Source organism: Pelophylax lessonae, assembly GCF_965119305.1.
Source record: "Pelophylax lessonae genome assembly, chromosome: 3".
Classification (NCBI taxonomy): domain Eukaryota; kingdom Metazoa; phylum Chordata; class Amphibia; order Anura; family Ranidae; genus Pelophylax; species Pelophylax lessonae.
In genome coordinates, this window is record NC_138770.1 from 186358499 (window position 1) to 186373213 (window position 14715).

The 14715-nt window shown below is 41.2% G+C and overlaps 1 protein-coding gene across 1 annotated transcript in view; it reads left to right on the plus strand.

Annotated features, from left to right (window-relative positions):
- LOC309551400 (uncharacterized protein) overlaps positions 1 to 13525 on the plus strand; it is a 54461-nt gene extending 40936 nt beyond the window's left edge. Inside the window, exons 9-10 of the mRNA XM_082251973.1 lie at positions 6662 to 6774; positions 13409 to 13525. Of these exons, the coding sequence (XP_082108099.1) occupies positions 6662 to 6774; positions 13409 to 13417 (122 nt within the window). The 3' untranslated portion in view covers positions 13418 to 13525. The remainder of the gene's footprint in view (positions 1 to 6661; positions 6775 to 13408) is intronic.
- Positions 13526 to 14715: the final 1190 nt, after the last annotated feature.

The window sequence follows — 14715 nt, forward strand, 5'->3', positions numbered from 1 at the left end:
GGTGACCGACCGCCAAAACACACCGGTGAGCGCTCTTACTGCTGATTGGATGCTGATTGGCAGACCTTTTTCAGTCATGCCCTTTCGACAGAAGCTGGACAAACAGCCGACTTCTGTCGGACCAGCGGCTGTATACACAGGCCAAATGTCAGACGGTTTCCATTGCACCTGCTGATGCTGCCCAATATTCAGGCCATGTGAACAGCCCTTAAAGACAATTTCAAAGTACAGAAAATATCTGTAAATCTTTCTAGAAATGAAGTGTCCTTGTCACTTCATGTGAGTTGGCTTGAAAGCACAAACAATTTTATTGATTTTCCAAGCTATCTTCTGAAAACAGCAAGTCCCCCTGTCCCAGATAATGTACCGTATTTTCCGGCGTATAAGACTACTGGGCGTATATAAGACGACCCCCCTATTACATGATCTACCGGTAATACTTATACTTAGGTTACCTTGGAGATATTATACTCGGCGTATAAGACGACCACCCATTTTTGGGGGATTTTTTTGAGGTTCAAAAGTAGTCTTATACGCCAGAAAATACAGTAGATAAAAAGAAGATGATGTGTTTGTATTCCAAATCAAGAAAGCTGCCTTGGTGTATGGGTTCCTCCATAGATACTATGGAGAAATGAACAAAGCTATAGGACTAACAGGTAAAAATAATGGAAAAAAAAGAAAAAAAGAAGAAAAAAAAGAAAAATAACACAGAAAAAGAGAGAAGGTGTTCGATGGACTGACTGGGCAGCCAAAGAACCACCAATAGGTATAGGACTTTAAAGGTGGTATGGTTATGGCAGAGACAGACAATCAACAAAAGATTGGTTTAAAAATACAAGTTTAATTCATTTTGCAATATAAAATATACAAAGGACACATCCAATAAGTAACAAACATGAACATTGATCCATGATAAAATTGATACAGTTGATACAGACACTGTGATGTTTCGAACCAAGGAGATACATGGGGTCACCGGGGTCCTACATGTTTCGCCATTTCAATGGCTTCGTCAGGGACCAAATGACTTATGACCTCTCAAGTTAGTTCAACAGATAAGTATCAAGAGATTTGACACTGTAGACTGACTTATTGGGTATGGTCATGCATGCAAGGCGATATTGGACCACCCCCAGGTCCTAAGCGGGCGCAGGGTATTACATGCCCTCACGGGCTGGCGGATACTGGACCGGGCCAGGACAAGGCGACTGGCTATTTTGTCAAACACAGCAATGGTAAATGAACAATCCCAGCCTCAAGAGCAAGAAGTATTTCGTGTGGGTCCGGAACGCTGCAGCGTCAGGTAGTCGTGACCATAAGTAATTTGGTCCCTGACGAAGCCATTGAAATGGCGAAACATGTAGGACCCCGGTGACCCCATGTATCTCCTTGGTTCGAAACATCACAGTGTCTGTATCAACTGTATCAATTTTATCATGGATCAATGTTCATGTTTGTTTGTACTTATTGGATGTGTCCTTTGTATATTTTATATTTCAAAATGAATTAAACTTGTATTTTTAAACCAATCTTTTGTTGATTGTCTGTCTCTGCCATAACCATACCACCTTTAAAGTCCTATACCTATTGGTGGTTCTTTGGCTGCCCAGTCAGTCCATCGAACACCTTCTCTCTTTTTCTTTAATAGTATATTGGGGATGTGGTGGTATTGGTTGGCAACAGGTGAACCCATGTCAGTCATCTAATCTTTTTCTTCTGTAAAGAAAAATAACAGTCTTAACTGGTAAGCTGCAATATATTATAATCTTGTTTTTGGGTTTACATACGCTTTACTGGTGTGCTTTAAATGCTAAGCCTAGTCTTTATTTCTAGTCCAGGTCAAGCAAATATTTTTTAGACATTCGTGGAATATAATAAGATTGCATCCAGGATCCAGAGTTATAATTAAATGTAAGAATTTAGTCTACACCTACTGAATGTTCAGCTACATGTTCCCATTAGCTACACTAATAATTAAAGTTATTCTTTGGAAGCCAAATTATGCAATCTTTCCTGGGATTTATGACATGAGTGCTGCCACCTGTGTGATGAAATTTGCAGGCTTATACATATTTAAATTGTTAGGAACTCATTTGTCACTTTCCACAGCTGAATATGTACAATTATTTGAACATGATATTACTCTTAAGAGTATAACATGTAAAAGGTCAGTCAAGTTGAAGATTATATTTCACATTCATGTCCAACCTGCTGACTTATTTTATCTCCTGGGAGCTCTGGTGAGAATCGTTCCTGAGTTCCTAGGTCCGCCATCTGTGATTACCCCTACTGGGGCATTTCACTTAGATTTTTAAAGAAAAATTTCACAGCCATGTGTTGATCTCAGCCATGTGTTGATGGAGCTTACTAGGTGTCAGTGATTTTAAGGGACCAGGCAAGGATTTTCAGGTTTATGTACTAAAAAATAAACAGTACAACATTGTGGCGGTAATCTTCGAGGCATTTGTACAGTTCTGTAATATGTAGAACTTTCAAGTGCATTGTACTCGAGGACTGGTCTTTAAACAGATCCCCTGAGGCTTAAAGTGGACCTTAAGATAGGGTGCTGTGCTGGCTATTTAGGATGTGCCAATCCAATGGCAGGCTGGGAAAAAAGGTTCTTTCCCAAACGCCAAGAAGTATCCAGGGGTACTCCTGAGTGTCCCTTCAGAACCTCTCATTAAAGTGGAGTTTCAGTCCCCCAAATACTTCTTTTTTTTTAACACTCCTCGGTACTTGTTTAAACATAGCTAGCAACATTTAGAGCATGTCCTATGTGTAGTCCCTGTAGTTTGTGTTAAAATATTCAAAGACTAATCAGATCTCGGAAGCAGGCAGGTTCCATGTCATCTGTGGGCATCTGAAGCCCTCTTCTGTTGATTTCCGGTATTTGGTACAGCTGGCTTCCCAGCATGCACCTCCCGATCTCACACCTGCGCACTGAGCAGCTCTCTGTCTTCCTGACAGGTTGCCATAACAATGGTGGCATCGGCGGATATTCCCGTATTATTGTATAGCAACCTGTCAATCATGACACCCCAATCCTCCTGTTCGTGTCTTTTCTGGTCTGGAAATAACGTGAGATTTCATCACTAGGCGATTTGCAAGAACTCCTGGGATACATGGCGCCGCTATCCCAGGAGCCCTTGCAAATAGGCTAGTGGCGTAATCGCCTAGGCACCCGCAGCCAGGAGTGCTGCAGGAGAAAAGTTAAAAAAGGTATGTACAAATAAAAAAATATAAAAAAAAAACTATTTATTACAGCATTCAGGATGGGCATGAGAGTAATAAGACCTTCAAATAACGGGTGGAACTCCGCTTTAAACTAGTTCTTTATCTCCCTAGCCAGAAAGACTCTGTCTCTATCTCACATTCCCCACATTGCAGGGCATGCCAAAATTACTTTATAGCCTCTCTGTGTCCAGTATGGCTACCCAAATCTCATGTGAGCTCTGTGTCTAATTAGACACAAGTTCCCCCAAGATGGCCACAGGAAGTCAACCCTCTACAGGGTTCCCCTAGATCCAAAGGTTAGTAGCAATCACCTGATTGTTTTACCACTTGCCGACCGCCGCAAGTACATATACTGCGGCGGTCAGCCCCTCACAGGCAAAGGGACATATGGGTACGTCCTTAGCCTGTGAGGCTCTGGGGAGCGAGCGCGCGCCGCCGGAGGCGCGCTCCCGCATGGTCACGGACCCCCCCGCGCGTGTGACCGGCAGACCCGATGTCCGCCGGTCACTCGGCGATCGTCGGTGCAGAGGGAGAAAGGCAAGGCGGCTGATGTAAACAAGCCGCCTGTCATTCTCCCCTGTGTAGGAATAGTGATCATACGGTTCTACTATGTAGGACCGTTGATCACTGTTCCTATACCTCAAGCCACAGCCAATCACAGTTAGAATCACACCCCTAGAGACACACATAACCCCTCCCTCTCAAAAAAAAAGTTAACCCCTTCACTGCCAGTGTAATTTTACAGTAACAGTGCATATGTATAGCACTGATTACTGTAGAAATGTCACTGGTAACCCCAAAAGTGTCAAAAATGTCAGTCAAGGGTCCGATCTGTCCGCCGCAATGTTGCAGTACCGCAAAAAAAATCGCAGATCGCCGCCATTACGCGTTAAAAAAAACAACAAAAATTACAAAAATCTTTCCCTTTGTTAGTAAACGCGATAACTTTTGCGCAAACCAATCAAAATACCCTTTCTTGCGATTTTTTTTTACCAAACATATGTAGCATAAAACAAATTGGCCGAAAATGTTAAAAAATGTAGATTTTTACATTTTTTTGGGGGAATTTCATATAAAAAAATGTGAAAAATATTGTTATTTTTGCAAAATTTACGCTCTTTTTTTGTTTATAGCGCATGATCAAAAAATCGCACAGGTGATCAAATACCACCAAAAGAAAGCTCTGTTTGTGGGGAAAAAAAGGACGTCAAATTAGTTTAGGTTAGGTACAGCATTGCACGACCGTGCAATTGTCCGTTAGAGTCACGCAGTGCCGAATCGCAAAATAGGCCCTGGTCAGGAAGGGGGTAAAATCTTCCGGGGCTTAAGTGGTTAAAGGTAAAAAAGGGGAAGGTAGAAAAGAAAGCTGCCAACAGTGTATGCAATATTCCTATGAATGAAAAAACGCAATCCTTTTTTAACCATCAATGAAAGTGCTTACAACATATATTGTTCATGTGAATAAAAAAATTGATATCATTGAAAAACACTCCTGTGATCCAAAAAAATATATCCAAATATATATATTAAGTGCTAAAATAAAAATATTTGTATATGCGTGCAATAAACTTATATGCAATAAAAATATGAATAAAAAATTTACTGTATATATACAGTATCTCACAAAAGTGAGTACACCCCTCACATTTTTGAAAATATTTTATTATATCTTTTCATGTGACAACACTGAAGAAATGACACTTTGCTACAATATAAAGTAGTGAGTGTACAGCTTGTATAACAGTGTAAATTTTCTGTCCCCTCAAAATAACTCAACACACAGCCATTAATGTTTAAAACGGTGGCAACAAAAGTGAGTACACCCCTAAGTTGAAATGTCCACACTGGGACCAAAGTGTAAATATTTTGTGTGGCCACCATTATTTTCCAGCAATGCCTTAACCCTCTTGGGCATGGAGTTCACCAGAACTTCACAGGTTGCCACTGGAGACCTCTTCCAGGCCTCCATGACAACAACACCGAGCTGGTGGATGTTAGAGACCTTGCGCTCCTTCACCTTTAGTTTGAGGATGCCCCACAAATGCTCAATAGGGTTTAGGTCTGGAGACATGCTTGGCAAGTCCATCACCTTTACCCTCTTTAGCAAGGCAGTGGTCTTCTTGGAGGTGTGTTTGGGGTTGTTATCATGTTGGAATACTGCTCTGTGGGCCAGTCTCCAAAGGGAGGGGATCATGTTCTGCTTCATTATGTCACAGTACATGTTGGCATTCATTGTTCCCTCAATGAACTGTAGCTCACCAGTGCTGGCAGCACTCATGCAGCCCCAGACCATGACACTCCCATCACCATGCTTGACTGTAGGCAAGACACACTTGTCTTTGTACTCCTCACCTGGTTGCCGCCACACATGCTTGACACCATCTGAACCAAATAAGTTTATCTTGGTCTCATCAGACCACAGGATATGGTTCCAGTAATCTGTGTCCTTAGTCTGCTTGTCTTCAGAAAACTGTTTTCAGGCTTGCTTGTGCATCATCTTTAGAAGAGGTTTCCTTCTCGGACGACAGCAATGCAGACCAATTTGATGCAGTGAGCGGCGTATGGTCTGAGCACTGACAGGCTGACCACCCACCCCTCAACCTCTGCAGCAATGCTGGCAGCACTCATATGTCTATTTCCCAAAAACAACCTCTGGATATGACGCTAAGCACATGCACTCAAGCTCTTTGGTAGACCATGACGAGGCCTGTTCTGAATGGAACCTGTCCTGTTGAACCGCTATATGGTCTTGGCCACCGTGCTGCAGCTCAGTTTCAGGGTCTTTGCAATCTTCTTATAGCCTAGGCCATCTTTCTGGAGAAAAACAATGCTTCTTTTTCAGATCCTCAGTGACCAGTATGAGAGAGTGAGAGCAATAACACCAAATTTAACACATCTGCTCCCCATTCACCCCTGAGGCCTTTTAACACTAATGAGTCACATGACACTGGGGTGAGAAAAGGGCTAATTGGGCTCAATTTGGACATTTTCACTTAGGGGTGTACTCACTTTTGTTGCCAGCGGTTTAGACATTAATGCCTGTGTGTTGAGTTATTTTGAGGGGAAAGCAAATTTACACAGGTTATACAAGCTGTACACTCACTACTTTACATTGTAGCAAAGTGTTATTTCTTCAGTGTTGTCACATGAAAAGATATATTAAAATATTTCCAAAAATGTGAGGGGTGTACTCACTTTTATGAGATACTCTATAACTATGGCCAACAATTTGCGCAGATCTTTACAAGATGATGACAGACAGTACAGTTACTATATAATTCTAAACAAGAGAAATCAAAGAAAATATAAAAGTATTATGGACCACTACCCATCATACACTTTTCTTTCTTTTTTTTCCCTAATCCACTCACAAATAGTTATGAGATTATATTTCCTTTTTCTCCTTAACATATGCTCTTTCCAGGAAAGTTGCCGCGTTTGAAAATTAAAGTCACAGCCCAGATTTCATCAATTACATTTAAAGGCATCCTAAAACAGAGTAAAAAACTGAAAGTCTCGAAGAAGAAAAGGAAGAAGGTAATTGGCACCACTTTATATTGGTGTATACATGTGATTTAATTGCCTGGACTCTTAGGCCCCTTTCACACTAGCAGACCGCTCAGATCTGCCTGTCAGGTTTTCTGGCGGATCTGAACGGATGCCCCATGCATCTCTATGGGGCATCGGATGTCAGCGGAGATCTGACAGCTCTGTCTCCGCACACAGCGCGGATACAGAGCTGTCATCCTCCTGCTCAGCGGGGGGGTCAGCGGATCGATCCCCCGCTGAGAAAAACGGAGTCCCCTAATGTGTGAAAGGGGCCCTAAAGTGTTACTAAACCCAGGAGCCTGCATTCACTATATCTGGTCTCCCACACTACAAAAGAACATGGAAATGCAATTATTTTAGTAAATATAAATTGCTAAATACTTTTTCTCATCAGCAGTATATAGCAGTCTTATGACTTCTATCAGTGTCTGGTTAAAGCTTGTAGGAGGAGATTTCGTTCTACTCTGACTGTCCTATGAGGCTGCAGGACCCTCAGTCTGGACAGTGCTGATTGGCCCTGTGCTGATCACATGCACCCACCCAGGAAACAAAAAACTCTAGCAATACACACCAAACTGAGCATGTGCAGAGTGATTCCAAAGGCTGTGCCTTATCAGGAGATGGATTGGGGGCAGTTATAGAAGGGGGGGATTAGAGAAGACAGGATCAAACAGTTTTTTTTTTTTACACAATGCAGATCCGTTAGGTCTCACAGTGAGTATAACAAGCATGCTTTACTACATATACAGACTTATTTTACCTCTTTGTTTAGCAACACGTTACCTTAAATGAATAACTGATGACTCTGTCTTGCCATAAAATGCTTGATATTGAAATGAAAATGAAACCTATATGGATGAGCTATAAATTCCAATTGCCCTAGGCTCACCCTCCTGACTCTGCTGTTTGGCAGGGATATGGGAATCACAAAAGTGATTTGACAGAATTATAAATCCTTTGGCTGATAATACAGGTCACCTATGTGTATATCAGCTGTGCCATCTTAAGAGCATTAAAGGGCTCCGGGCAATGCAGGGCACTGGTGCCCTGCCTTCACAATCACAGACGAGACTAAAAATGCAAATTATCAATAAGGCAATATTTATTGGTACAGCAGTGCCAGGCTAATGACAGCTTCCAGTGGTTGGGTCCGGTTCAGTGGCTGGGTCAGGTTCAGTGGCTGGGTCCGGTCACTATCCGGAGTCAGATCTGACTGTCCTGTGTGTTCCTGTTCCCGTGGAGGTGGACAGGCATTCCTGCAGTTGTGGGTTCTCCCTCCACGGCCCAAGTGGCCTGACAGCAGCGCAGAGCCGACAGGCACTTGCCACCTGCTAAGTTCGGTGGCGGGATGCACAAGGAAATCGGGATTATTGCTTAGCTGAGTCGCTGTGCAGCTGGGGCCCCTCGGGAAAGTGGGGCCCCCAGGCAACTGCCCAGCATGCCCATTTGGTAAGATGGCCCTGTATATCTGCTATGTGTTTATTTGCTTTGAATCCAAAGCTACTCAGCTACCTATTCCTGGGAGACAACATTGAATAGCATACCAAAGGACAGGTCCTACTGCCTTGCATTCAGTGACAAAAGTACACAAAAAGTAATTGTATCTATATACCCACTATTTGACGACAACACCCGTACATTAGCTTACCTAGGTACAAATTTATTTTATTCATGTTTGTTCATGTTAACATGCTCTATTCATGTTTATGTTAAGTGATCATGCTGTGTGGCAAATATTCAGCCTAGGCATTAGAATTTCCTGCCCTAAGCTCTGGAAGGTTCTTCACAGAGGTAGGGGAACAATCAAATCCCTGGGCTGTGGAGCTATGTACAGACCCGGGCTGGGCAATCAATCTAAGCTCCTCTGATTACAGACCAAGCCAACAACTAAATTAGCATTTTATCCTAGGAGGGTGCTACACATGTTGGATCAGTGACCGTTTACAATCTGGCCGCTCATAAAGCAATAACGGGTCTGCCTGTGTCCGCCAGGCTTAAAAGGAATGGACATGGATGTAAAAGATTTGACATCCATCCTTTTTGGCTCTGATTCAGCATGGGATCTTCACAGTTCGCACTGCGTTCTGCAACCCCATTTGCAGAGAGCAGTGTGAATTGCCTGCAAGTTAAGCCTCGTACACGCGCACCGATTGTTGGCCGTAAATTTTCGGCCAACGTCCGATCGGCCGATTGTCAGCTTGTTAGTATGATGCTTCCGACAACCGACTGCGACTTTTCGGCCGAACAAAATCTGGTGTGCATGCTATAAAATTTTTGTTGGCCGTCACCAGAACGGCCGATTGTTCGTCAGTCAGTACAGATTTCGGCCGACAAAAGTCAGATGAGCAAGACTGGGCATGCTCAGAGAAGAAAAAACACACGGAAAGTAAACCAGAACATGACATCACTTCTGCAGTTGGTTGTTGTTGGCCGACAAAATTTGTGTGCAGTCTTGAGCACATTTCAACCAACACAACAACACTGGACAAAAGACGGCCGATCGGTCGGCCAACAATCGGTGCGTGTGTACGAGGCATTAGATGCGATGTGGGAACCTGCGCAGGATTCTCGCTGGTTCCCGCATCGCATATGTGTAAACTGAGACTTAGGCTGGCCATACATGTTCAATGTTCTTGTACAATTTTCTGTTAGATTTACCACAAACCACATAATATGAGGTCAAAACTAAACAACACTTTCAGTTGTAGCCATTTAGGCAGGCCTTTGCACTTTGTACTACATAGTTGAAGGTAAATTTTAATAAAACTGTGCAGGAAATTGTGAGAAATTAGTATAATGTATGGCCAGCCTAAGTCTTGCACAGTTGTACAGGCTTCTCTCCTGTACAAATATAATTTACTCATTCCCTCCTGGGCGACATCTAGCATCATCTAGTCCATTCCTTCCTCAGTTTTGCTCACCTACCTTGCTTTGTATTTTAGATATCTGCACTATTTTTATTATTTTTGTGTTCCATTTGAAAAACATCGTCCTTATCATGTAGCACAGTTAAGGGTTACAAGAACACATACCTTTGCTGAGCAATCCACTTGCTCCTGAAACTGCTGCGAAGTTACCATGAGCAGCTTTTCCAGGTCTTTGCGTTTGGCTACTACTTTTCAAATAACTTCCATGTTTCATGCTGTTGAGGCCCTTCCTCTACATTCAATCTTAAATTACATTTCACTTTCTCTAGAGAAAAAAAAAATGCTTGTTTTCCCAAAGTGGCTCATTACATAGTTCTGTGTACTCATTTTCTTTTTAATCTCCTCTGTGTAAACATGGAGAACAGCTTGTACCCAATGAGAGACCTTTAATGTATTACTAAACAACATATTGCTTGGAATAAGGGATAGACATCTGGCTGACCCCCCTTCGTACTTTTGCAGTACTTTAAGGATCGGAAAATATTTGTTTTCCATTATCTTTTCTACGCAAAATTCGCAAATGCTTTAATGTACTGATAAACATAAGGTGGCAAGTTACTGATGAGAGTTTACTATCTTATTGTCAAATGATTCATATTCTAAAAAAGGTGCATAAACATGTATGCTTGCACTGTATTGTGAAAAGTGCTGATACATTGTGCAGCTATTACCAGCAGCAGCTTTATATCAGGGAAACAACAGAAAACACACACACATCATAGGTTGAACTGGATGGGCTGATGTCTTTTTTCAACCTCACAAACTATGTAACTATGTAAAAATGGCTGGAAGACACTAATGCCCCGTACACACGTACCGATCGTCGGCCAAACGATCGGCCGTCTTTTGTCCCCGGGCTGTAGTGTCGGTTGAAAAGTGCAAAAGACTGCACAAGAATTTTGTCCGCCGACTACAGCCGACTGCAGAAGTGATGTCATGTGATGGTTAACTTTCCCTGTGTTTTTTCTTTTCTGAGCATGCCCAGTCTTGCAAATCTGCTGTCTGTCGGCCGAAATCTGTACTGACTGGCGAACAATCGGCCATTCTGGTGTCGGCATACAAAAATTTTAATGCTTGCACGACAGATTCTGTTCGGCCGAAAGTGCGCTGTCGGCTGTCGGAAGCATCATACTAACAAGCCGAAAATCGGCCGATCGGTCGTCGGCCGAATCTTTTCGGCCGACAATCTGCACGTGTGTACGGGCCTTAACACAGTTGACATCTATATTAGAAAAAAAAAATTATAAATAACCAATAACTAAAAAACTGAAAATTAGGTAAAATAAATAAATAAATAAATAAATATAAAAACTAAGTTCGGCACTGATAGTTATAAATATCACCAGTGGAAATCAATTCACATTTGTTTGGATTTAGTCCATCACTTCAGCACCCTTATTATATAAACCAGGCATTTTGCACCTGGCACTGCACAAGTATAATTTGGTCACCATATATATTGTTTATTGTATTGAATAGGTTTTGTTTTTTCTACCACTTCAGCACGCAAATCTTTATTAATCGAGCATATTTTCTGGTACAGGATGTACCTATGCTTGGTTTAAGCACTTTACACAAAGTAGTATTTTTGAGCACTGCACACTAATTTATATATTGTTTGTTTTTTTTTTTTCTAATATTGATCAAGTATTGTTTATACACTGTTGGAATATTTACTACTTTGATTTTGAGACACTGTATGCATCAGCGTCGATTAGTAAGTTTGTTCCTTAATAGGCAAGGATGAAATTGAGAGTTTTCTCTTTGCTGAATTTTGCTAATGTAGCACCCTCCTAGGTAGGTGCTAGAGAGAGAGTATAGTTTTGGATCGTGTCTGCTTGCCAGAAGGATTGCCAGGTATACCTATATTGTTCTCTGCCTACCAGAGAGCAGGGTCTGCTAGTGAGGTCTGCTCAATGTGCTCAGGTGCAACTCAGTTTGTCTGCAGTGTTTCACACTGGTCCAATAGGGAGGCATATTGAACAGTGGGAGGAAACCTGATAAATGAGTGCACAGTCATTTAGTACAGTCCTGGTAATTGGCAGAGCAAAGTGCCTTGGGGCATGCTGGGATACTGTATAAATGCCAGGAGCACATGTGCGTGTGGTTTTTCAGCTGGAGAGCGGAGTCCCGGAGGGAGGGGGCGGCTGCCTCCTCCTTTGTAGAAGTTGCCATGATGCCTCAGGTAGTCAACCTGAGGGCCTAAAGAGCTAGATAGAAACTGAACCTGGAGTTCCTGTAAAGCTGACTGGAAGGGAGATACTAGAAGGATCTGATTCTGCATACAGTTAGTATAGATCTGTGTCAAGGGGTCTGACCTGATGGAGGCCATCCCTGCAGCTAGAAGAGTCAGTAGACGGGTGTCAGTAAAGAGAGTATCCTGAGGATAATGTAGTTTACCAAGTCTATTGCTGGTGAAAGAGCAAGGAGACTTCACCCTTTCCATGCATGTGGTGGTATGTTCAAAGCAGTGTGACTGCTTCTACAAGCAACCTGGTGAGGGCAAGTGAGAGTTGTCCTTATCAACTGTATATAATTCCAGTTGGAGTATCTCACTATTCCCTTCTCCCATCCAAGTTCCACAATAAATACTAAAAACTAAAACCCCTGGACTGTTTATTGAGTAACGAGCCATTGGGAGTAAAGATGAATGTGTGAACTTTACCCTAAGTGACTGTCTGCTGGTAATCAGAGGAGGCCCAACACGTCATCATACAGCAAGCCCTACGGGACAGTGCTGCACTAAAAAAACTATGACATTTTGACAAAATTTGCCTTTTTTGCGAAAATCAATTGGTAGGGGGAAATTGAGATGTTTTTTTTAAGGGCACAATTAGTTTCAATGGTTCCTGAGGGCTAGAAAAGCTCCTTTCAAATAAAATGGACCTTTTTTTTTGTTTTGTTTTTTTTTGTTTTTTTTTTAGCAAACGGTTTCAGCTTGGAATATGACATTATATATGATGGAACCCTAACTTTTATACAAGTGAGCAATAAAATGTGAAACTGTGTAAATTGGGTAGCGTCTTATTTAAGAAAATTGTTTCTTTCTTGGTGCATATCAAGTACACATAGGAGGAAACAAAACGGAAGCTTTTGCTAACATGGCTTTGTTTAAGAAGCAATTTCAGAAGTGTTACATCATGTTTCACTTCTAGAACTAAAAGTCACACAGTACTCAAAAACTGGCCATACATTAGTAAAATTTCATTTGAAAATTATTATTTCAAAACTTTCATTTGATTTTCTAATGGTTAATGAGGTCAAATTGATAATCATTTTCATGATAGTGATGAAAAAATGGAAGGAGCAGGATGGAAAATTTTTCTTAAACTAACAAGTTTCTAACAGTGTATGTGTTTTTTGTTCAGGAAATTCCAGTTATTACACAATTCAAATGGAAGCAAATTAATTTTTTAAATATTTTCAAAACACATTTTTTAAATCTCTGATGGCATTATTAATATTTTTTTTGTAACAATGTTTTCACAAGATCTACCAGTTAATGGCCAGCTAAATGCCATTCCTCTCTAAACTGGTTAAAATGTATTTGATCAGGTAATAGTCATCCAAACTGTGAAATTATTAGCATATAACTTAGCATACTTATATTCACATATGGGGTGAATGTGCACTGACTTTTTCAATCCACATTAGATGAGTTAAATCATGTGTTTTTATTTTTATGCTCTTTACAGAAAAATTGAGAAATAATACTCTACAGCACTGAAAGAACACATCCATCTCTACATTTTAAAGCTACCATCACCATATTCAGAAGATAACTGTTGCACAAACTAGTGACTGGCACACTCCAATTGGTTGGTGCAATTGTAGAAATCTCAGTAAAGTTGTGGATTTTCTATGTTCACATTCCAGTACTGCTAATTGTTCTTAACCATAACATAATCTTCTTAGTGCCGGATTTATAAGGGGGCAAAAGTGGCCCCATGCCAGAGGGGGCTCCCCTGCTTTTTGTAAATATTGTAGCATGATGCATAACTATGGTGTATGATTTTCCAGTTCCAAATACCTGTGTAATATGTATTCTTACAGTCAATAAAATTGAGGGGAAAAAAAAGCAAACAAGTGTCTTTTTTGCAAACCTTACTTTTATTTCATATAATTTAATTTCAATGTTGAGGGGCCCCCCAAACTTGAAGTGCCCTAGACCACCCGAAATTCTAAATCTGGCACTGATTCTACTTCCTTTTAAAGCGGAGTTCTGGCCTCAAATACCATTTTTAACCAAAAATACCCCTATAATACTAATCCATCGCCCTTTATAGAACCACTATTCTCATACTTACAAGGCGTACAGTATTGGATTTTAGTCAAAATCTTACTTTTAAAAACGCTGTCTGAGCGTGGCCATCTTGGATGTGGGCATCTGAAGCCGCAGTGTAATCTGCTGTGCCCTTTTTCCTGATTCCAGGGAGTGTTCTGGGATTTCTTCCTGTTTCCAGCCTCCTGGGAGTGATAACAAACAGTTCCCAGGATGCAATGCAAAGGTGGAAGTGATGTCGGTGGCCGCGGCCACAGAGGGGGGAGAAGGAGGAAGCACAATCAAAAATGCCCTAAAAATAAGGGAAGGGACCCCCGAAAAAAAAAGAAAATGCCCAATTGTTGATCAGCATAGAGAGCACTCCAGGAATCACTAAAGTAGCAAAATAGGCCGGAACTCCGCTTTAAGTAACAGCATTGTTGAACTATATTTTGCATAATTTCCAACAAAATACTACAGTTGTATTCACCATAGCTACACATTAGACATAACCATCTTTAGGCAAACACAAAATCAAATGTTGATTCTGTATAAATCGTTTGGGAGTGGACAAAAGAATACATTTTAAAAGTTTAAGCTGACCTAATATTTTAAAATTGAAAGTCAAGACTTCATAAGATCGCCTTTGAATCAAATCTAATTTATTCTAATCTAAAATCTCTAATTTATCCATAAATGTGGGAAATTCACATAATAAGCTAAAGACTTCAGGGCTATGTC